At 42.5% G+C, this 22,635-nt stretch overlaps 3 protein-coding genes and 1 pseudogene across 5 annotated transcripts in view; 2 read left to right on the forward strand and 2 right to left on the reverse strand.

Annotated features, from left to right (window-relative positions):
• Positions 1-1,587: 1,587 nt before the first annotated feature.
• Positions 1,588-16,363, reverse strand: UNC50 (unc-50 inner nuclear membrane RNA binding protein). 3 transcript variants are annotated; one of them, XM_039872492.1, is made up of 6 exons: positions 16,208-16,363; positions 14,925-15,208; positions 14,072-14,192; positions 3,620-3,759; positions 3,440-3,541; positions 1,588-1,918 (listed from the first exon to the last, which is right to left on the reverse strand). In XM_039872492.1, the coding sequence occupies exons 2-6, from the start codon at positions 15,202-15,204 to the stop codon at positions 1,782-1,784; spliced, it is 780 nt and encodes a 259-aa protein (XP_039728426.1). In that variant the 5' UTR covers positions 15,205-15,208; positions 16,208-16,363; the 3' UTR covers positions 1,588-1,781. The 3 variants fall into 3 exon arrangements, with proteins under 3 accessions (XP_039728426.1, XP_039728428.1, XP_039728427.1); XM_039872494.1 differs by having other exon boundaries at positions 16,050-16,240; XM_039872493.1 differs by lacking the exon at positions 1,588-1,918 and adding an exon at positions 3,186-3,286.
• LOC120610222 (protein FAM221A-like) lies at positions 6,849-9,120 on the forward strand (annotated as a pseudogene).
• A 24-nt stretch (positions 16,364-16,387) lies between the features above and the next one.
• COA5 (cytochrome c oxidase assembly factor 5) lies at positions 16,388-21,044 on the forward strand. The gene is made up of 3 exons (XM_039872495.1): positions 16,388-16,605; positions 19,081-19,164; positions 20,332-21,044. Exons 1-3 carry the CDS (start codon positions 16,507-16,509, stop codon positions 20,371-20,373), a joined length of 225 nt encoding a protein of 74 aa, XP_039728429.1. The 5' UTR covers positions 16,388-16,506; the 3' UTR covers positions 20,374-21,044.
• The window catches only part of INPP4A (inositol polyphosphate-4-phosphatase type I A), an 87,974-nt gene continuing 83,807 nt past the window's right edge, over positions 18,469-22,635 (reverse strand). The window contains exon 25 of the mRNA XM_039872488.1: positions 18,469-18,514. Within this exon, the coding sequence (XP_039728422.1) occupies positions 18,484-18,514 (31 nt within the window). The 3' untranslated portion in view covers positions 18,469-18,483. The remainder of the gene's footprint in view (positions 18,515-22,635) is intronic.

Consider the following 22,635-nt stretch of genomic DNA (forward strand, 5'->3'; position numbering starts at 1 on the left):
CCTTCGTGTGGGCCCTTTACCAGAGTTTTCTCAGGCTGGCAGCAGGAATTGGATTCAAAGCAAGAGTCGAAATGTGTTGAATGGAAAGAACTGTGCTAACTACCATTCCCAGTGTCAGTGCTGCTGTAAAAATGTTATGAATAGTGTGCTGAAATTAGGGTGGGTTGTTGTGGGGAAAATTTACACTCTTGGACATTAGGGAGGCTGATTCATGTGTCTCCGAGTTGTTCCATGGTGTAGTAATTAGCAAACTGCCCTGGAATCAAAGGTTGGTACTTTAGTTTGATTAGCATTCTATGATTTATTTGAAATGCTCAGTGTTCATGGAAACGGTGAAAATACCTTTTGAAGACATATTCTCTTAGCCTTAAAATGGCTGGTCTCAACAGTACTGTAAGATGCATTTCAGTATGGACAGTAAGATTTTCTTTTCCCCCCTCTTTAATCCCCGCCCCCATTTCCACCCCTGACTCATGGATTTTGCCGTTTCTCTTTAAGAACTGGATCTCTGAAAGCAGGGTGTCTCCTCTGCTTGCAGTGTGCACCCAGAGCCTGGCGCACCCAGGGTATGGTCCGTGGCTCCACTTGGGGTGCGAACCCAGGACCTTCTGCGTGGACAGTAAGATTTTCTAAGGAAGATTTAGAAATCAGCTGAGTAAACATAACTATGATTCATGTATGGAATGAAAAGGTCAAGTGTTCCTCGCCAAGAACTCTGAACACCGGGAGGGCGGCCTTCGCTTGGGGCGTTTCGGGAAGCAGCCCTTAGATAGGCTGCCCGAGGAACTGCTTTTCCAGGCTGGACCAGTTTTTTCCTCTTTAAATGTATGTATTTCCTTATAGTGTCTTCACTGATTGAATGCGTAACATCTGTAGTAATATTTTATGTACCTGTTTGATTTTCAAAGGAAGGTTATTTTCAAATTTGCTGCTCTAAATGAAAACCCAGTAAGTGGTCCTGTGGCTGGTGCCTTTCATCACTGTTTCTCTGTGTCACAGTCACTCCTGCATACTTGAAATAAGTTTAAAAAGCCATTTTGAATTCAAGATTCCTAATAGAAATAGGCAAGACTAGTGAGCAGCAGATTTTTATTGGTTTTAACACTGATATAATAAGCTATTTTCAGTTAGAAAATAGAAGTGGCTCTTCTGTGTGGGTTTTAGAAACTCTAAGAAAAAAACCCTTAGTGTTAAGACAGTGATGACCCACACTGTGCAGGTGTGTGCTCACACAGTACGTGCTTTATACAGCACCCAAATTTAGAGCAGCCACGATGGGCCCCTTGACTCTTAAGTATTTTGTTTGCATGGAAGATGCTATTGATGATATCTAGGGCCTGTCAGTACAGAGGCTCCTATTTGAGTTACAAATGAGGATTTGGAAGGACTAAGGTCATGTGGCCACAGCCCCTTAGCAATGGAGGCAGACTGCCTCGTAACAGTGGGAGCGGGAAAGCACATGATTACCATGTTCTCTCAAAAATAATTCCTGTTAAAAATAGTTTTACCTTCCTAATTTCCTCATATTCTTAGTACTTTGTATATCATTCCTGGTTGTGCAATTATCAGAATGAATAAAATATATGCTTTAGTTTAAAAAATATTTATTGTAGAAACATACATTAGTTTTAGGGAATGTATTTGACAATAGTGTTAACATACATATTTCCTCAAATTTGCAAATTTTACACCTTTAAGCTATCTACAATGAGTTTACTTACAAGTTTCATAAGAATTCACTTCACCAATACTGCTGACACAGGGTGTAAGTCTCACTTCTTTCATTTTACTCTGTACTTGTAGAAGGAACACAGTGTGTGGGTGAAGTTCCATCCCAGTGCAAGTGACAGCCCATAGAGCAGAATGAGAGGTGCAAATGGATAGAGAAGAATCACCGTATTTTTCAGAAATGGCAATGCTGGAAAAGAAATCCAAATTCATTTTTTAAAGGAAGAGATATGACTAAGAAATGAACATATTATTACAATCTGTGGGGCCAAAGAGGAACCCACATTTTCAGTCAGTGAGCTGGCACAGTGTAGCCAGATCTGCTCTGTGCTGCCTCCTCTCTCAGGGCTATGCCGAAGCCACAAGGGGGATTCTTTAAGCACAAAGGCTGAGTGGGAAGCAAACTGGGACTAAGGTTAAGAATGAGGGACAAACGTCACAAATATTAATGAAAACAGGGTGAATTTAAACCTGTGACAGCTTCAGAAGCCTCTAAAAGTCCATCTTAAAGTACCAACAGATGCGTGAGGCTGCAAGAGAAACTCCCCACTGTGTGAGGTCCCGATGCAGAGTGCGTGCGCCTCTCAGCTTGGGGAAGAACTACAACTCAAATATAAACTCCGTCCCCAAATATCCACGCTTGTCTTGCTCATTGCTTAGATAGCGGGTCCCTACTCCATGCATGCTAACCAAAAGACTTCTCATACAGGAAGCCCCCTAACTGAGCGAGTCTCAAAACTGTTCTAAAATTACAGGGTCACCAGGAGGGTGATCAGAAACCCACTCAGAGAAACCAGTGTTGCAGCGCGCTAATCACAACATGACACGGCACACACCTTTCCCCCAAACTAGAGAAAGACTCCCAGTGCCCAAACAAGGTATTACCCTTGAGGGGTTAAGCGGCCTCTCTGGAAAAGCAGCTAAGAGGGTGGGGGTGGGGCAGCTCTGACCACAGGAGCCAGTCCCAGGTGAGGGCAAGCGCTCTGTGTTTACAATAAGGTCCTAGTCAGCCAGAATGACACGGCAGGAAGGGTTAAAAAAATATAACACTAATAAGTTATAAGTGAGATCTCCAGATTCCATTCATCTTTTAATGGAGATTACTTAACACAACTGAAGAATAACGTGACTGTTTCTCATTCACGTTACAAAAAATGAACTGACAGCAGGATTTAACAATAAATTTGCAGGTCAGCAGAAGGTGGGCCAGATCCTCTGTGATCCTCTCTCTGCAAAGCCACGCAGTGATCAGAAACATGAGAAATGGGGCAGAGGGTCTAACACTGAAGTTCATAGGCCTAGGTGCCCGTTAACCTACCCCAGGCCTGTCTCCTCACTGTCGCCCACTGCTGGTAACTCGGAAGCTGAAAGCCTGGGGAAGAGGGGTGGGAACTGGCGGTGGGCTCCACCTTGGAGATTGTCAGCATGGCTTAATGTGCTTCCTTGAAATTATAAAAAGCGTTACATACCAGCTATGCCACTTCCAGATGTGTGACCATAGCCAAGTTCCTTAGTCTCTGTGCTGGTTTCCTCATTTGAAAAACGGGGATAAGGAAACCTGTGTTATATAATTGTGAAGAAGGACACTATTCACATAAAGTACTTGAGGACAGTGTCTATGAGTGCTCTGTAACAGTAAGCTGTTACTGTGAACACCAACCTGCCTCCTCCCTGTCGTGTTTTCAATCAGCCAGAAAAAGTAAGTACTCACCACTGTACCCCAGGAAGGTTACGTAGATGTAATAGCCAACTGCAATCAACCATAAGGTGTTGCCAACCAGGTATCCAATAAACGTGTCTGTCAGGATGACATCTGCCGAAGAGAGGGAGACAGTGACCACTTCAGTGCATACCATGAAGACTGATAATGTGAGAGGTAACTGCTACTTACGGTTGATGAAGAAAAGCTGGATGAAATGCAGAATGACTAGGAGAGGATAAAAAGCATTCAGGTGTACGTCGAAGGCGTAGCCCCACTCCACGTCACAGTCTCTGCTCTGCCGCCGCACTAAGTACTTGTTTGAGATAAACCTGAGGAGCAAAGTTACAGCTGATTCTGTAATGTCTGCCGACCACCTTCTACGCACCAAGCATGACTGCAGACACTAGAGATACAGTGGGAAATGGCACAGAAAAAAAAAAACCTCTGCCTTTTACCGAATGGGCGTGGGCTGACAGCAATAACGTGTATCAGCTGGTGCTGTGGAGAAAAAGCAGTGAAAGACAGAGAATAAAGAGTTGAAGTGCAATGTCAGATATGATGGTTACGGGAAAGCATCTGGGTAAAGACTCCAGGGCAGGGATGGAAAGTGCTGGGGCTGAGGATTTCAGGCAGTGGGGAGGCCAGTTCCAGCAGGCGGCAGGGTGCCCAGGCCTGTCTGAGGAATGGGTGAGGGGACCAGTGTGCAGGGAACAAGTGAGCAGAGTAGCAGGAAATCAGAAAAAGACATCAGAAAAGAAACAGATCTTACAGAGCCTGTGGCCACTTGAAGACCTCTGGCTTCTACTCGGTGAAATAAGTTACCGCGCAGTTCACACAGCAGTGTCTGACTGTTTTCATCAGGTCCCTCTGGCTGCCAACAGGGGAACAGACTACAGGGACAAGAGTGGGTGTGGGAAGACCAGGTGGGAGGCCACTGTGACAGAGAGGAACAGGGTTGTGGCTGTGGGGTGGTCACATGTGAGATATAGTGTAGTTAGAAGGCAGAGCCATTACGATTTAAGTTTTGGATGTAGAGTATGAGAAAAAAATCAAGGATGACTGAGATTTCTGCCTTAAACAGCAGAATGAGCTGCCATTAACTGAAGTGGGACTGGCTGGGGGCAGAAAGGAGATGCACAGGAGTTTGGGTTTGGCCCTGATACATGGGAGACACCGATCAGGATGGGGTGAGAAGCACCTGAAGTCTAGAGCTTGGAGAAGAGGGCCAAACTGGAGATGCAGACTCTTCAGGGTATAAGTGACAAAATTACGGGCCTGCATGACATCGCCCACAGAGTGAGCATAGACAGGGCACAGGTCCAAGGCTTAAGACCTGGTGACTCCCTACTGAAAGGCCAGGGACTTGGGAGGAACTAGGAAGCAAACAGTGGCCAGTGACTGTCTCACCAGAAGAAGGCTCACTCAAGCTGAGGCCAGTGTCCTTCAGCATGGCGAACTCAGTGACATTATGAATGAATGAACTCCACTGGCCTCCAGTCCAAGGTGAGGTCAGTGCGACCCTGACTCATCTCCCAGCAGGAACACGTCGGATTTATACCCACAGACAGAGCCACTCTTGAGGGACTGAGAGCTGACTGAACACAAGACCACAGAGGAACAGGCAGGATGGAAACATGGAACTGTGAATACCTCCAGCATACGTGCAGAAGGGAGTGTCACCGAAGAGCTCACGCGCAGGCTCACCCGCCCTGGGCACGGTGCGAAAAGAGTGCTTTGAGGCCTCTACACTGCATGGGAGGGACATCCATTTACTAACCCACCTGAGGGCATCTGCCAAACAGAGGAGAACTGGGAGGAGCACCATTCATTGCCCTCTCTCTCCTCTTTGACCACATGGCAGGACCATGACCCAGGCCCAGGCATTCTAGCAAGCTGGTCAAAGCTGTTGGAGTGTACACCAGACCCACACCACCTCCTCGGCTTGTCCCCAGGACCCCCCATGGCTCTTGTCATCTCTGGCCACAGCTCTTGGCCTGGCAGGGCTTACCCCTGTCTCCCCATGTTCTGCTTCAGCTCCAGCTTCCAGCAGACTTGACAAGGTGCCCCAGGAACTCCCCATGGCTCGCCCCTGCTCTAGCTATTAGCTCTCACCTCTGTGTGGTGTGTCCCTAGGATATCCCACAGACCAGGCCAGCAACAGCTCCAACCAGCCTGCTAAGGCAGCCCTGGAAGAGTTTGCTCCTGGGTCTCTTTGCAGCGAACACCAACCACAGCTAAATAAAGCTCCAGGCCTTGGTGCAGAGTGCCCCGGGGGCTCCCCGTGGCTTGAGACACTCCAACTACAGCTTCAACCAGCCTGCCAAGGTGGTGACGACACAGGCTGCCCCTGGGACTTCCCGCGGCCTGTGCCTGCTCCACTCCAGGCCTCAGTGTGGCTTGCCCCTGGGACTCCCCACAGTGTGAGCCTGTTCCACCTACAGATCAAACCCCTTCCACCTACCATGCAAGCCAGCTTGCCAAGACAACCCAGTGAGGCTTGACCCCAGGGCCTCATGGCCTTAGTTGGCTCAAAGTAAAGCCCCACTTGGTCTAACAAGGCAGCCCCAATAGGAGGCTTGTCCCAAGGACTCCCCACAGCTTGCCCCCAGGCCTTCCTGCAGCCCCCAAACATTACCCCTCCACAGCCCGCTCCTTCCACACTGGGAAAGGCTGCTGTTCTGCCTAATTCATAGGAACAAACATAGAACAAAATGAGGAAACAAAAAAAAAAATGTGTTCTAAACAAAAAACTAGGATAAAGTCCCAAAAAATAACTAAATGAAACAGAAACTTGGGAGAATAGATGAACTCAGGGAGAAGAACATCAACAAACAGAAAACACAGAACCAATCAGAAGTGAATAATACAACAACTGAAACAAAAAATACACTAGAGGGAGTCAACAGCAGATGAGTTGGTACAGATGAGTGAGGTGAAAGACAAGGTAGTGGAAAGCACCTAATGGAAACAGCAAAGAGATTGAGGGGAAAAAATAAAATTCTCAGTCAAGAAGGCAGAGTAGGTAAACTCTGAAATTTCCTCCTTGCTCACCTGGCAAGCGGCTCCCCACATGTGGCCATCTGTGGTTCACACAGTGGACTCTCCCTGAAAACCGCAAACCACCCGAGTGGTGGCTATCCTAGGCTTGTACTGCAGACATTCTCAAACGTCTGCAAACCCCCAACAAGCAGCGGCCAGCCTTGGCATGCACTGTAGCTCTTGCCAAGTGGTCCTAGGCCCAGTACCAGCGGCAACTGGTCTCAATTTGCATTATTGTGTCCATCAGGTGGCCCCAAGGCTGACATAAGGAATGGCCAGTCTTGGCCAGTAATGTAGCTCCAATTAAGAGGCCACAAGCCAGGCACAAGTGGCGGCTGGCCTCAGCTCACACTGTAGTGCCCATCAAAGGGTACCGAGCATGGCAGAAGTGGCAGCCAGCCTCTGTCGCTGTGTAGCCTCTCTCCAACACCTCCAAACCCAGCACAAACAGCAACCAACTGCAACCCACTTTGCAGCTCCTACCAAGAAGCACCAAGCCCGGCACAAGTGGCAGCTGACTTTGACCCATACCAGAGCCCCTCCCAAAAGGTTCCAGACCCAATACACCAGACCATACCAGAGCACCACCCAACCAGGTCCACAAATGACACATCCAAAGGGCGGCCACGGCTGGCATCAAAGCCCTGCTAAAGTGAATGAAATCAAGAGCTGGCTCTTTGAAAAGATAAACAAAATTGATGAACCTTTACCCACTCATCAAGAAAAAAGAGAAAGGATTCAATAAATATAACAGAAATGAAAGAGGAAAATGACAACGTACACCACACAAATGCAAAAGATTATAAGAAAAAATTTCAAACATATGCCAACAAATTGGACAACCCGAAAGAAAGAGATAAATTCCTAGAAACATGCAATCTTCCAGAACTGAATCAGGAAGGCACAGAAAATCTAAACAGACTGATAACTACTAATGAAATGGAATCAGTAATAATAATAATAACTTCCAACAAACAAAAGTCCTGGACCAGATGGTTTCATAGGTAAATTTTACCAAACATTAGAAGAGACATTAACACCTATCATTCTCGAGCTATTCCAAAAAAAGTGAAGAGAAAGGAAGGCTCCCTAACTCATTTTATGAGGTTCTCATTACCCTGATACCAAAACCATACAAAGATACTACAAAAAAAGGAAAATTATAGGCCAGTATCCCCGATGAACACAGATGGAAAAATCCTCAATAAATATTAGCAAACTGAATTCAGCAATACATTAAAAAGATCAGACACCATGATCAAGTCTGATTTATTCCCAGGATGCAAGATCGGTTCAATAGCCACAAATCAATTAACGTGATATTCCATATAAGTAAATGAAGGATAAAAATCATATGACCATATCAATAGATGCAGAAAAAGCATCTGACAAAACCCAGCATCCATGTATGATAGAAACTCTCAGCAAAGTGGGGACAGAGGGAACATACCTCAACATAATAAAGGCCATATATGACAAACCTACAGCTAACATCATACTAGATGGTGAAAAGCTGAAAGCTTCTTCTTTAAAATCAGGAATAACACAAGTATGTCCACTTTCACTTTATTCAACATAATATTGTAAGTCATAGCCTCAGCAATCAGACAAGAAATAAAAGGCATTCAAATTGGAAAGGAAGAAATAAAACTGTCATTGTTTGCAGATAACATGATACTATATACAGGGAACCCTAAAGATTTCACAAAAAATTGTTAGAACTGATAAGTGAATTAAGTAGTAGGATACAAAATTAATATTAAAAAACCAGTTGTATTTTCATACACTGATAGCAAACTATCAGAAAGAAAAGTTAAAAAAACAATCCCAGGATTTCTGGTCAACATGGTGGAGTAGGTAAACACTGTGTTTGCCTCCCGTCACGACCACATCGAAATTACAACTAAAGAACATCCTTGAAAACTATAACTAAGGACACACAGAAGGGGCCACTTTGAGAATGAACTGTGGGTGAGGACGATGGGGAGAAACTTTTATAGAATACAAAACAAAAGTTTAACCTACGCACTTACAGAACAGATCATTCATGAGCTGGCAATCACCAACTAGAATGGATTCTAAACCATGAGGTCCAGAGACACTGTGTTTTTGCACACAGAGATATAAACAACATAAAACTGACCTTGAAACATTCCACGGCAGTCCCCCAGTAGATTGTCTTGCCAAGTGACCAGCTGCCAGTACAGGGCTGACCTTAAATCCCTTTGAATGGGGCACAGCCCATTCACTGAAGGTGGCGAGCACTTGGAGATCAGCACAGTGCTGCCTGGCTTTACATGCAATGCCTGTTCCAAGTGTTCAGCATTCCATAGCTGCTTCACTGGTGCTGGCCATTTCTAAAAGTATTTCAAGCACCATCTCGTTCTTCTTCACAAACACTAATAGATGTAGGTACAAGTAGTCCAGTTTCTTTAGTAAAAAGATCTGAAGAGGATGATATAGCTTTCTTTGAAAGATGATACCAGGAAAGGATAAAAATGGAAAAGGCTGCTAAGTGTAAAGGAAAAGCACCACTGCCATCAAATACAAAACTTTCATGAGACTGGGAAATTAAATAAAAAAAATAAAAAAAATAAAGAAAATTCCATTTACGAATGCCTCAAAAAGAATAAAATACGTAGGCATATATTTAATCACGGAGGTAAAAGACCTATACTTGGAAAATTATCTAAGATGCTGAAGAAACAGAAAATGGAAATATCTACAGTGCTTATGGACAGGAAGAATTAACAGTTAAAATGTCTCTATTACCCAAAGCAATCTACAGTTTCAATGCAATCCCTACCAAAATACTAATGGCATTTTCACAGAACTAGAATAAATAAAATTTATATGAAACCACAAAAGACCCCAAATAGCCAGAGCAATCTTGAGAAAGAACAAAGTTAGAGGTATCAGGCTCCCTGACATCACATTGTACTACAATGCTGTAGTAATCAAACCAGCATGGTGCTGGCACAAACACAGACACATAGATCAATGGAACAGAATAGAGAGTCCAGAAATAAACACGCATCTATATGGTCAATTAATCTATGACAAAGGAGACGAGAATATACAATGGGATAAAGACAGTCTCTTCAATAAATGGTGCTGGGAAAACTAGACAGACACATGCAAAAAATGAAACTAGACAACTTTCTTACACTACAAGAAGAAAATCACAATGGATTAAAGACTTAAATGTAAGACCCCTAACCATAAAACCGCCAGAAGAAAACAGGTAGTAAACTCTCTGACATAGCTCTTAGCAATATTTTTTTGGCTATGTCTCTTCTGCAGGAAAACAAAAGAAAAACAGGACTCCATCACAGCAAAGGAAACCACCAACAAAATGGAAAGACAATCTACTGGATGGGAGAAGATATTTTCCAATGATACATCCGATAAAGGATTAATATCCAAAATATATAAGGAACTCAGACAACTTATCACCAAAAAACAAACAATCCAATTTAAAAAGGGGCAAAGAACCTGAATAGACTGTTCTCCAAAAAGGACATACACATGGCCAGCAGACATATGAGAAGATGTTGAAAGTCACTAGTCATCAGGGAAAGGCAAATTAAAACCACAATGAAGTATCACCTCACTCCTGTCAGAGTGGCCATCATTAACAAATCAACAAATAACAAATGTTGGTGAGGATATTGGGGAAGGGAATGCTTGTGCACTGCTGGTGAGATTGTAAATTGGTGTAGCCACTGTAAAAAACAATATGAAGGTTCCTCAAAAAATTAAAAATAGAACTACCTTATTAACCGAGCAATTCCACTTCTGGGTATTCATCTGTAGAAACCCAAACACTAATTTGAAAACACATATGCACCCCTATGTTCAAATGGAAGCAACCTAAGTGTCCATTGACAGATAAATGGGTAGGAAGATGTGGAACATATATACAATGGAATATTAACTCAGCCATAAAAAAGAATGAACTCTTACCATTTGAGACAACATAAAAGGACCTAGAGGGTATTATACTAAGTGAAACATATCAGAAAAAGACAAACACCATATGATCTCACTTATATGTGAAATCTGAAAAACATAAATAAACAAACAAAACAGAAACTCATAAATACAGAGAACATTTTGATGGTTGCCGGATGGGGGGTAGTTGGGGGGGATGAGTGAAAAAGGGAAGGGATTATGAAGTACAAACTGGCAGTAATAAAAAGTCACAGGAATGTACAGTATAAAGAATATAGACAATAATATTGTAATGACTATGTATGGTGTTAAGATGGATACTAGGCTTACCAGGGTGATCCTAAGTTATATAAATGTCTAATTACTATGCTGTACACCTGAAACTAATAGTATAGATCAACTGTAATTGAAAAAAAATTTTTAATTAAAAAAGAAGATACACGAATGGCCAACAGACATGTGAAAATGTGCTCAACATCCATAATCTTCAGGGAAATGCAAATGAAAACCAAAATGAAATATCATCTCATACCTGTCATGTTAGCTATTATCAAAAAGACAACTAAGTTTTGGCTAGGATGTGGAGAAAAGAGAACCCTTGTGTACTGTTGCTGAGGCTGTAAATAGGTGTAGTCACTATGGAAAACAGTAGGGAGGGTCCTCAAAAAATTAAAAATAGAACTACTATATAACCCAGCAATTCTACTTTTGGGTATTTATCCAAAGAAAACTTAAACACAAATTCAAAAAGTTATATGCGCCCGTATGTTCACTGAAGCATTTACATTAGCCAAGAAATGGAAGCAACCTATGTGTCTATCAAATGATGATAGGATAAAGATTTGGTGCACACATACAATGGAATGTTACTTGGCCATAAAAAGAATGAAATCTTGTCATTTGCGACAACATGGATGGACTCTGAGTATTATGTTAAGTGAAATAAGACTAGGCTAGAGAAAGGCTAGACAACAACAAATACTGTTATGATTTCACTTATATGTGGAATCTCAAACACAAAACAAAGTAAACGAACTGAAACAGAAACAAACTCATGGATACAGAGAACTAAGTAATGGCTGCCAAATGGAGAGTGAGTGGTTGGGAGAAAAAGGGAAGGGAATTAAGAAGTACAAACTTCCAATTATAAAATGTCACGAGGATTAAAGTACATATAGCACAGGGAATATAGCTAATAATATCGTAATAACTGCATGGTGACAGATGGTTACTAGATTTATGGTGGTAATCACTTTGTAAAGTATATAAATGTCTAATCACTGTGTTGTACACCTGAAACTAATATAATATTGCATGTCAACTATAATTAAAAATACATTTAAAAATGTAAAATATTTGGGTAATAGAAAAATATGGGAAAAGAAAGAAAAAGAACATTTATATTATAAACATAGCTGTGTAAACTCAATGGATTTTATATGTGACTTCATTTCAAGGACAAAGTTAAGAAAATGGTATGCCTACTGTGGAAATAAAAATAGAAAAAAATAAACAAGAGGATGAACATGGTATAGTACTAATAAAACAGTTTTGTACCCAGTTATCTAAAAATGTCAAAATAATACTGCTTTGGTTGAACAAACTGGAACTTAACCAAAACATCTTCCATTTTAGCCAAGAACACGTGCCATCAGATGAATGGAATAAGCGCCTGGCTCCCTAACCAGGAATTCCCGGTCTACAGTCTTGCTGTTGCTCATTCCTTAAATGGGCACTTTCTGGGCCTCTGTCCTCAGTGCAGTCTCACCTCCAGAATAGTCATTCTCCCCGGGAGCTCAGAAGACAGCTGTCCTTTCCCCTCCCACCTCGAGATCAATGATGCTGTCCTGGCGGCATCTTGGCCCAGACTGTTGCAGGTTCAGAGTCAGGTGCCCCAATGTCCACTGACCCTTCATTCCCACTAACCATTCAACGAGCCACCTGAACTCAGCGTCCAACACAGAATGCTTCATCTCCTAAGCCAGAAACTTGCACGCCAGCCCCAAGAGGCCTCAGCCTTCCCTCTTCCCCACTCCCATCACACCTTCTCATCCGGCAGCTCTAACCCACCTGTCCTGTCCCCAGTATCACCAATCACCATCATCGCACTATTCTGTGCCCTCTGCTCACGCAGACTAGTTGTCTCCAGCCCACAGCTCCTCCTCCTCCTCCACAGTCACAGCAGAGACTTTCCCTGAAGTGTGAATATGATCCTATTTCCTTACTTCAAAGCCTCCAAGCTCCCACCTCTCCCCACCCCTGAACCCACACATGCAGCCTATAAGATAAAGTCCAATTCTTTTTCCTAAATTGCATTTAAGGCTAATTTTTCTAGTCAGTTTTCTCCTTCAACCATTCAGTGTCCCCCTACACTCCCCGTCTAGCATGCTGTTCACACTTCTGTGTCTTTGCACTTGGTACTAGGACTCAGCCATCCCATGGCTCCATCATTTCTATTTTCAGCTCCTCACACAATTTATAACACAAATATACTGAAAAAATATACTGAATCCTTTTCTGTTTAACTCAGATTATCACAAGGTCAGATTCAGGTACTGAACTCCAGGATGACTGTTTCTGTGGTCCTCCAAAGTCAGTGCACTCAGACAGAATGCTTCTACAAACTATTCCTCTGAAAGCCTTAGTTATTGAAATTTTTTCATATACTATGTTTTTCACAAATATTTTGATAATTTACATTAGCAGTATTTAAGCGAGATTTTAGAATTTTAGATTAATAATTTATTGACTACCTAGCACATATAAAACCTGTACTATACTAGTCAGAAATCACAAAGGAAAATAAGAGGTTACAGTCTCTGAATTTTGTTTATAATATCGATAACTACCATTTATTGAGCATTTAGTATATGCTAAGTGCTTTTCCTATCACAAACTTCTTAAAACCTTACATAACAGATTATTTGAACCCAGGGCTCTGTGACTAAAATGCTCCATAGCTGTTTTCTTTGATAAACAATGACCACCAGCCCCACTCAACCACTGGGCCTCTCCTGAGCTCACTTGCCACATCGGCTCCCTCTGCCCAGCATGCCAACCAAACAGGAGGCCTGTATCTGTGAGAAAAATGAAAAGGCAAATGCTAGATTATATTCAGTACACTGCTGCTGTTAAACCAAACCCAAAGTCAGACTGAGAACCCTTTCAATAAAACCTCTGTTCGTGTATGTCTTTCCCTCAGCAGGAAGTTACCAAAACTTTACTCAAAAAAATTCTTTAAGTGTACTTCATTTAATGCCAAAGATTCAAAGTTAAGATTCCATGAAATATCCCTCTAGGTCTTACACATTTAGTGGTGACCCAGTGATAAGTGCAGCAGTAAAATGGGCCACATCCAGACAACAGAAGCAGAACTGGCTGTGTACTTTTGCAAAATCAGGGATTTTGTTAATATGATATAATCATTATTTCAATTCGCTTATTTGCTGCACTTGACTATGTAGGCCACCAATTAAAGTATTTTCTGATTCAGGTACTGACACAGGAGGGCAGTTTATAATAATCTTGGCAGTCAAAATGGATGCTTTCAGTTCACCTATCTTCTTTCAATTTCCATCAGCTACTGCATCTTGGAACCAAGCAAGAGGCCGTACAGCAGTAATTGAAGAACCGAGGTATGGTACTTACCACATCAGAGTTGAAATGAGAAGGCCAACGCCCACACAATCTATGAATACGACCCAAAGGAGAAGCTTTATCATCTTAAAAAATCCCATGTCCAGCACAAAGCCAAATCCGACAGTGGACACTGAAAGAAAGATTTACAAGATTCATTCAGGCACTCTGCTGGGTTCCTGGGGTATAGGGCACTACCCTCCAGAAACCCACAGTCCAGTGGACGAAACAGATATGTAAACCAAACCTATAAGCTGTGTTCTGTGTGGTTAAGAAATGCCTACCACCTTGGGGATGGATAAGCCGCTGAGGTCTCTCTGGTTTACTGAGGGGCCTCACATTTCAAATACCACCTGTACTGAAAAGGCACTCACAGATTTAAGTCCAGTTAAAGGCGAGAAAAATCTTATACATTTCAACCCCCAAAAGGTAGTTAGGACCATTTTGCTACACTACTAGAGAACTTAAAAGTATTTTCTCAAGTTCACATCAGTACTTTCAGAAGTCTCGCTCTGGATTTGCCTGATTGTGAAAAGCGATTTCCAATCTTGATATTCCTTTTCACAGTAAGTTTGCATTTAGGTATCAATTCATTTATCGTAGTAATTAAAAGACATGGAGTTACTATCCTCTGCTTTTCAAAGTTGTGAGGTCACAGTTTACTCTGGCGACCATGTGGGACCTCTAGAACCAGGAAGAATACAACCTTCTTTCCTATGAGATTTCTGAGGCTTCAGAAAGGAGAAAACAGCTTTAAGTCTCCCCAGATTCTGACTCGCAATTCTTTATAAGACTCCAAATGACAAGTCTCATCAGAAACACTCAACGTGGTCTTCAACTCTCCGGCAGAACAGCTAACACTTACCACAGAGCCAGACACTTAGTAGGACCAAGAACGCTGGGTCATCTCTGGCCCACTGATCCTTTGTCTGTTTTCGATAATGAAAGTTCCTATAAACCCTCTGCGGGGAAGTGAACAGGTAGAGCATCTGCCAGGCAGCAAACTCAAAGTCCATCTGCCGAAAACGAAAAAGCCTTCGCAGGTATTTGTAGCGCTTTGCTCCAGCTGTGTGTCTTGCTGCGTCCCTGGAATTCAACACCCCATTCCCCTGCATTGGGGAATTAACTGAAGTACTCGGTAACATCTTCCTGTGGAAGAAAAATAAAATCTTTTACAAGTAATCTTAAGAAAGTAGTGGCTACTAGCACCCCTCTTCTAAATTATATAGAAGAGGTCACATGACATTACCGGCCCAATCCTTGGGGTCAAAGCAAATGCAGGTGTTTCTTAGGTTTGTTTGGAGGCTCCATAACTGCTGACTGCACTTAAGGCAAGGGCGGCGCCACGTCTTTCTGACACATCACAGTGTCTGTCTGTCTCTGTCTCTGTCTCTGACACACACACACACACGTCTCTGTCTGTCACACACACACACACACCACACACACACACACACACACACCCCCCCCCCCAAACCTCGCCTCCCTTGAGGTGGGGCGAGGGCGGGGCGGGGGAAGAGGCCAGGGGAGGAGGAGGAGGGGGATAGGGAGGTTCGGACGCGGGAGGGGTGTTAAGTATCAGGCTTTTAAGGGAAAGCCTTTTTAGGCCAATTAGACACCTGTTCCCAACAAGGTAAAGTAAATGACCTATTCACACAGGTGAACGGTTCATCAGCGCTCTACCATCAGCAACTCGTTCGCTAGAAGGTGATATAAAAACAAAGCAAAACCCAAATCCAGTGTTCTACTCCCTGAAAAGTGCACCAGGGGAACCGCACCGCGGGCGACCAGTGAGAAGCCAGGTGAGCGCAGGTCACAGTGCGACACCCACGCCCCCGTCTCTGCTGCCCAGGCCTTCGGGACGCCAGCAGCACCTCATGTAGCAAATGAAAACACACGACGCCCAGTCACATCGGAATCTCAGATACCGAATGCTTTTCAGTATGAGCACGTCCGAAACACTTTGAGACACACTCATACTAAACATTACCCGTTGTTTATCTGAAATTCGACTGTAGCCGTAGCCGGACGTCCTAGATTTTACCCGGCAACCCCACCGCAGGCCGAGCACGTAATTCCAGGGCCGAGGGACGTCGGGTCGCAGGTGGCCGGAAGAAGCGGCACCGGCGAGCGCTCCTCAGGCCTCACCTGCAGCCTCGCTGCGGCCTCCACCGGTTCCCAGCTAGACCGCCACCTCCGCCGGCAGCCGAGCCCCGCAGCTGCTGGGCCCACTTCCCTTCTCGCAACGCAGACAGCGCCGAGGCGCGACACCTGACGTAAGCCCACTTCCGCCGCGCACGGCCTCTAGGGACTTGTAGTCCGCGAGAGCCCGCTGGAAGTTGTTGCCGGTTTCCGGTCCCTTCCGCCGCGGGAGTCGCTGGCCCGCAGCTGGGTCCGGGCGGTTGCGGACTGAAGCGTTTGGGGCCGTGGCGTTGGGAGGCGCAACCATGCCCCGGTATTACGAGGACAAGCCGGAGGGCGGCGCGTGCGCGGGCGTGAAAGAAGACCTGGGCGCATGTTTGTTGCAGTCGGACTGTGTGCTCCAGGTAGCGCGGCTGGCCAGGCGCTCGGGCTGATGCCGACGCCGAAACGGGGAGGCGGGGCCGACGAGGGTCCCCTGGGCGGCCCGCGGTGGCGGTCAGGATGCGTGGCTCTGAGCCGTGCTGGGTGCAGTTCATAGCTCTCAGTTAATAAACTTGGGCTTCCCACTGTCGCAGCCTCCGTTCCTCCGGTGTGAAATTGGAGATACGCCCCGTTACGTTTTTGTAAAGATTAAACCATTTTGGTTCAAGAAACGTTGAGTGCTGCCACTCTGCTAGGTTCTTGGTGCTTTTTCCAGTGACAGAGGGCAATCAGTTGTGTGCAATTGGATTTATAATTTCAGAAAGTTGCTCTTATTTCAAGGAAGGCAACTATCTGCAAATGGACATCCACCGTAAGTGATGTTCACTGATTTTAATGGTCAGCCAGACTGGGCACCTAGAGTCTAGTAAAACTTCTGAGTTATGAATTTAAGTTATCTAGTCCAGTTTTCTTACACAAATGAAGAAACTGAGATACTCTGTCTTCAGGCTCCCCTGTTCAAGGCTGTTTCCAGCCTACTGCTTCACCAGCTCCTAATGCCTGTTAAGTAGCAGGCCTGAGGCCAGGTAGTGAGGACACAAAGATGAATCAATTACAGTCACTACCTACATTACGCTTGGTCTGATGGGAGGAATAGATATTAAGGGGCTAAATTCCTGTGATAAGGGCTAGATGAGCATTTAGTACATGTTTGATGAATAGGAGCAAAATGCCTTGGGAGCCCAGTGGAGAAAGCACCTTATTTTGCTTGAGAATTTGGAAATTTTGCCCAGAGGTGACATTTAGGCAGAGTCTTAAAGGTTGAGTAGTAGTCTATCAATTAAGGAGTACAGAGTTGTGATGGTAGTGGCGGGGAGGGATCTGGAAGAATAGCCAGTGCAGAGTCGGGTGTTTGGGAGGGTCTGGAGAAGCTAGTGTGTTTTGGGCCTGGAGGATGGTGAATGTGACAGGATGGTCGCCATGTGTGCAGGCACATGTGTGTCAGAGTGGGGAGCTTGGATTTTATCCTGACATTTCAGCATCAGGTGGGCCATAGAGATAAGCGGTTGAGAATAAAATACATAGAGTAGGACTGAGGAAAGAAACTTAGGAAGTGGAGGGGATACTGGTGGCAGGGAGAAAATCCAGTTGGTTTCTGCAATGATTGAATCATTTATTTAGCAAACATTTGAGTGCCAAACTCTAATTCAGCGTACAGATGGATGGGACACTTTTGCTCCTTTGTAGAAATTGCATCTCTGGAAAGTAGATTTAAATTGTGAAACATACTTTCTGTAGATGTTTCCATGTGCCCAGTATACTTAAGTGTAGTGCCAGATGGGTGCTAGAGTAATCGGGGGATCACTTTATAAATTATATAAATGTCTAACCATTGTGCTATATACCTGAAACTAATAAAAAAGTTTTTTAAAAAATGAATCATGAAATACACTTTGTAGATGCTTCCATGTGCCCAATATATTTAAGTGCCTTTGTGTTAAATTTATGGCACATTTGTTTAAATATTTTAAGATAACGAAGAGGTAGTATTAGGACTTCTATTCCATGTTTACCTTGAAAAATACTAAATTTAGCTTTTACCTAGTTTTGCAGCTGCTACTTCATCAAGTCTCACTTTTAATAGTTATAGTTTTTAAAAAGTCTTATTAAGAGTCAGAAGTAAGCATTTCTTGTAGCAGTATGCTGCCTTGATGGCAGAAATGGGGGGGATAATAAATCCAGTTTTCTTCATAACCTTTTGAGCTTCCACTGCTTAAAGATGAATTAACTTCACATCAGGCCCAGGCAGATCTCATACAAGTATGTGTCCATTCTGTTCCCTTTCCTCTTCCAGTTCTTACTCAGTTGAGCTTCTCAGAATAGAGAACTTGACTGGGGGGGACAAGGAATGGGAAAATGTGGAGATGTGTTGTCACTAAAATGGCTTGCATTAAAAGGATGTAAGTGGAGCCTTTAGAGCCACCTGATACTGCCTTCCAGAACACGCCCTCCTGTTCACCTTATGCCTGATCTCTCATACACACCTGTACATGCTGTCCCCCCTCCCCCCGATATACTTCTGTCTTCAGGAGTTCTTGAGTATAAACATTTTACGAACACTGAAGAAACCATTATCACTTTCACCTTAACTCTTTCTTACCCATTAGGAGCCGAAGATACTGGTTTCTAGATTTTTTATATAAACATTTTAAAGAAAAGTATCTTGTGGAAACCAATGTTAAGAACTCAGGAGTACCTTAAAGTGCCCCAAATGTGTTTACACATTTTTTTCATTATGTCTTCTTAAGCACCAATAGTTAAATGAATTACAAACTATTTTTATATGATTTACTATTTTCTTCTTTTGCCTTTTAAAAAAGAACTATTTTCAGAAGAATGGTTATTGTGTACTTTCTGAGAAAATTTCCCAGGTGTTTATATTGTTTTATGTGTCACAGGAAGGAAAATCCCCTCGGCAGTGTCTAAAGGAAGGAAACTGCAAAGCTTTGAAATATTCATTTTTTGAATGTAAAAGATCAATGGTAAGTAGGTAAAGATTTTTTAAAAACTTATGCTAAAAAATAGCTATGTGTAGTTAAATATATGAATGACTTAGTAATTATAAATAGGTCGCAGTGGTCATTTGGAAAAAAGGATGTAGATAACATTTCTTACTCCAGTGGGTAATGTTAGGTAGCAGTCGTGAAAACCCCACAGCTGGTGGTTCTGTTATTCTGCCACTATGCTAACCACAGCCGCTGATCTGCACAAATTTCTAAAAGTACGAGAATGAAGTCCTGGCAAGTATAATAATATATAACAATGATTCACTATTAGTTCTCCAAGTCATAGGGTCATGTCATAATGATGCAACTTCAGTTATACACGCTTGGCAAAAACCTGAAATAATTTAAATTGTGCTGAGAATTTCACTTAGTTGTTCAGACAATGATATATAACAGCTAAGATGAGATGGGCAGTTCAAATCAGCTGTTCTCTCATAGTATCTCCATCTCATCATCCTGATTATGATTCCCATGTCTAAAAGTTAATTTTTTTAAAACATGGTTTTTAGCTTCGTGTAGTGATCAAATGAAGAAATGGCCATCTGCCCCACACTGGCTGAGCTGGACTCATTAATAGGGTCTTTCTCTAAAGTAATTCCTATAGAATTTCTTGGAACTGATACTGACTTCTATGCAAATTTGCCCACTCTCCCCACCCGCCCCCCAACCCTTCAGAAGAAGCTGCACTATGAGGCTTAATATTTTCATCCTAAGACTAGGTAATTTAAACATTTTAAATTCCCAATGGCTACGGGTTACTATTTTTCAGGCTCCTCCTTCTTTTCTCAATTGCTATTTAAAGATTTCAAACACATTTGAATATTAACCCAATTAAACTTAATTAGAGAGTTGTTTGCTAGAAGAACAACATATTGAGTATAGTTCAGAGAAAAAGGTAAATGTAATTTGGATTCTACTTAAGAAAACCTTTATTGTGACCTTAAGTAGAACTTGTGTTTTTAATGCCATCTTTTATTTTTATTATTATTATTATTATTAATTATTATTATAGCTCTGACAATTGGCTTTTTGATTGTGCTGGAAACTGGTTTACTTCTCTCACATCATGGCACTCTCTCCCAAAGTTGTGTTTGATTAATTATGTTGTATAAAATTTGATCTAATTATACATTTATTTTTCAGTTGGATGCCAGATCAAGATTCAGAGGAAGAAAAGGATATTGATACTATTATGTTGGAACCAAGATGAAAACAACAAAAGATTTTCTCTGGTCATTAAAACAGAAAAGCCAAAATAGGAAACGTACTTTCTCTTACATCTCTTTGGTCAAACCACTTTTCTCCCATGGAACACCGTGGAAATGGATGACTTCTGGTTTTGACCGTGTATAAAGTAAATGATTCTCTTGCCCCAAGTTATTTTTAAAATTTTAGAAATTTTTAGAAGAAAAATTGAATTGACCAGTTATGAGCTGGAAGCATAATAAATGTGTTTTGAGAATTGTTCTGAAACCCAAGAATGGAGAGGTAGTTATTTTCAAGCTTGACTCCTCATCCCGATGACACAAGTCAGTACGTCCTTTGTGACTATTACAGAGGCCACCGATGTCGACCTTTGGAGAAGTGTCTATTCATGTTCTTTGCCCATTTTAAATAGAGTTGTTTGCTCTTTTGTTGTTGAGTTCTAGGACTTCGTACATTCTGGATGTTAACTGCTTATCAGGTATATGATTTGCAAACATTATCTCCCATTTCTTTCACTCTGTGTTCTTTGATGCACAGTTTTAAGTTTTGATGTAGTCCTGTTAATCTGCTTTTACTTTTGTTGCCTGTGCTTTTGGTGTCATATCCAAGAAATTACTGCCCAATTCAATGAAGCTCTTCCCTTATGCTTTGAGGAATTTTTATTTTTAGGTGATTGATCTAGTTTGGGTTGATTATGTATGGGGTGTCAAGTGAGGTCTAATTTCATTCTTTTGCATATGGATATCCAGAGTTTCCAACATCATTCATTGAAAAGACTGTCCTTTCCTCTTTGAATGGTGTTGGCACCCTTGTCGAAATCATTTGACCATGTATGCCGGCAGTTTATTTCTGGGCTGTGTATTCTATTCCATTGCCTGTCTTTATGCCAGTGCCACCCTGTTTTGATTACTGTAGCTTTGTAATAAGTTTCAAAATCAGGATGGGTGAGACCTCCAACTTTGTTATTTTTCAAGATTTCTTTTTTTGGCTTTTGGGAGTTCCTTGAGATTCCAAATGAATTTTAGAATGGATTTTTCTATTTCTGCAGAAAACACCATTGGGATTTTGATAGGGAGTGCACTGAATCTGTAGATCACTTTGGAGAGTGCTAGCAGCCTAGCAGCCTGAAGTCTTCTAGCCCGTTTACACAGGTGTCTTTCTATCTGTAGGTGTCTTTAACGTCTTTCAGAAACATTATGTGGTCTTCAGTATATAAGACTTTTGCCTCCTTGGTTAGGAGTATGCCTAAATAGCTCATTCTTTTTTATGTGATTGTAAATGGAATTGTTTTCTTAATTTTTTTTTTTCAGGTTCATAGGTTAACTTTTATTTTGAAATGTAACATACAGACAAGCACATAGGATGTCTTTATAATGTTAACTAATAACAATGAGGTATGTCATCGTGAACTGCCATCCAGGCCAGCAGAGCATTGAGTGAGCCCCTGCAGGTGACTTTTCTCAGACACCTCCTGGACATCCTCAAGAGAACACTACCGCCCTGGTGTTTGTCACACTCTGCTCTTAAGTTTACCTTCTCCTGTGAGCCTGTTGAGTTTGGTTCCTTATGTCCTTGTGATGTGTTTAGAATACAGTGGCCCCCCACCCCTTATCCATATGTTCCAAGACCCTCCAATGGATGCCTGAGACTGCACATAGTACCAGACCCCATAGATACTGTTTTTACCTCTACGTACATACTATGATAAAGTTTAATTTACAAGTTAGGCACAGTAAGAGACTGACAACAATAATGATAGGACCGTTATAACAGTACACTGTACTGAAAGTTATATGCATGTGGACTCTCAAAATACTGTGCTGGACGTACCCTCCTGTGATGTGTTGACCATGGGTAACTAAAACCATGGAAGATGAAACCTTGGGTAAGGTGGCAATTACTGTAATGGATTATATAGAGAAAAGCAACGTGGTGTGGTGCTGAAATAGGAAAGATTTCAATTGAACAAAATCTTTTTGAGTAGCTCTTTTGCAGCAGGCATTTCACTTGGCTGTTGTGAATACAAAATAACCTGCTGGACAAAGCAAAAGGGTAAGTAACATGATGGACAGGAAATAATACATAATTACAATAAATTCAAGACTCAATGAGGGAAAATATTTTTCTAAAAGGGCAAATTCATTCTATGGAGGGAAGTTGCCACAGAGATGGAAGTGCCTGAGATGGCCTTGGAGGAGGAATGAGAAGGCTGGGGGTGGTGGTCCAGATCAGAATGGACAT

Source organism: Pteropus medius, unplaced genomic scaffold (genome assembly GCF_902729225.1).
Source record: "Pteropus medius unplaced genomic scaffold, Ma_sr-lr_union100, whole genome shotgun sequence".
Classification (NCBI taxonomy): Eukaryota; Metazoa; Chordata; class Mammalia; order Chiroptera; family Pteropodidae; genus Pteropus; species Pteropus medius.

Bases quoted from the DNA above. Each gene is read 5' to 3' on its own strand.
- UNC50 (XM_039872492.1), bottom strand. From the start codon at position 15,204: ATGTTACCGAGTACTTCAGTTAATTCCCCAATGCAGGGGAATGGGGTG. The intron at 14,193-14,924 runs GTAAGTGTTAGC...TCTTTCTTTCAG, and splicing joins ACTAAGTGTCTGGCTCTGTG to TGTCCACTGTCGGATTTGGC. The intron at 1,919-3,439 runs GTGAGTACTTAC...TTTCTTTTCCAG, and splicing joins AACCTTCCTGGGGTACAGTG to CATTGCCATTTCTGAAAAAT.
- COA5 (XM_039872495.1), top strand. From the start codon at position 16,507: ATGCCCCGGTATTACGAGGACAAGCCGGAGGGCGGCGCGTGCGCGGGC. The intron at 16,606-19,080 runs GTAGCGCGGCTG...TATGTGTCACAG, and splicing joins AGTCGGACTGTGTGCTCCAG to GAAGGAAAATCCCCTCGGCA. The intron at 19,165-20,331 runs GTAAGTAGGTAA...TTTATTTTTCAG, and splicing joins TTGAATGTAAAAGATCAATG to TTGGATGCCAGATCAAGATT.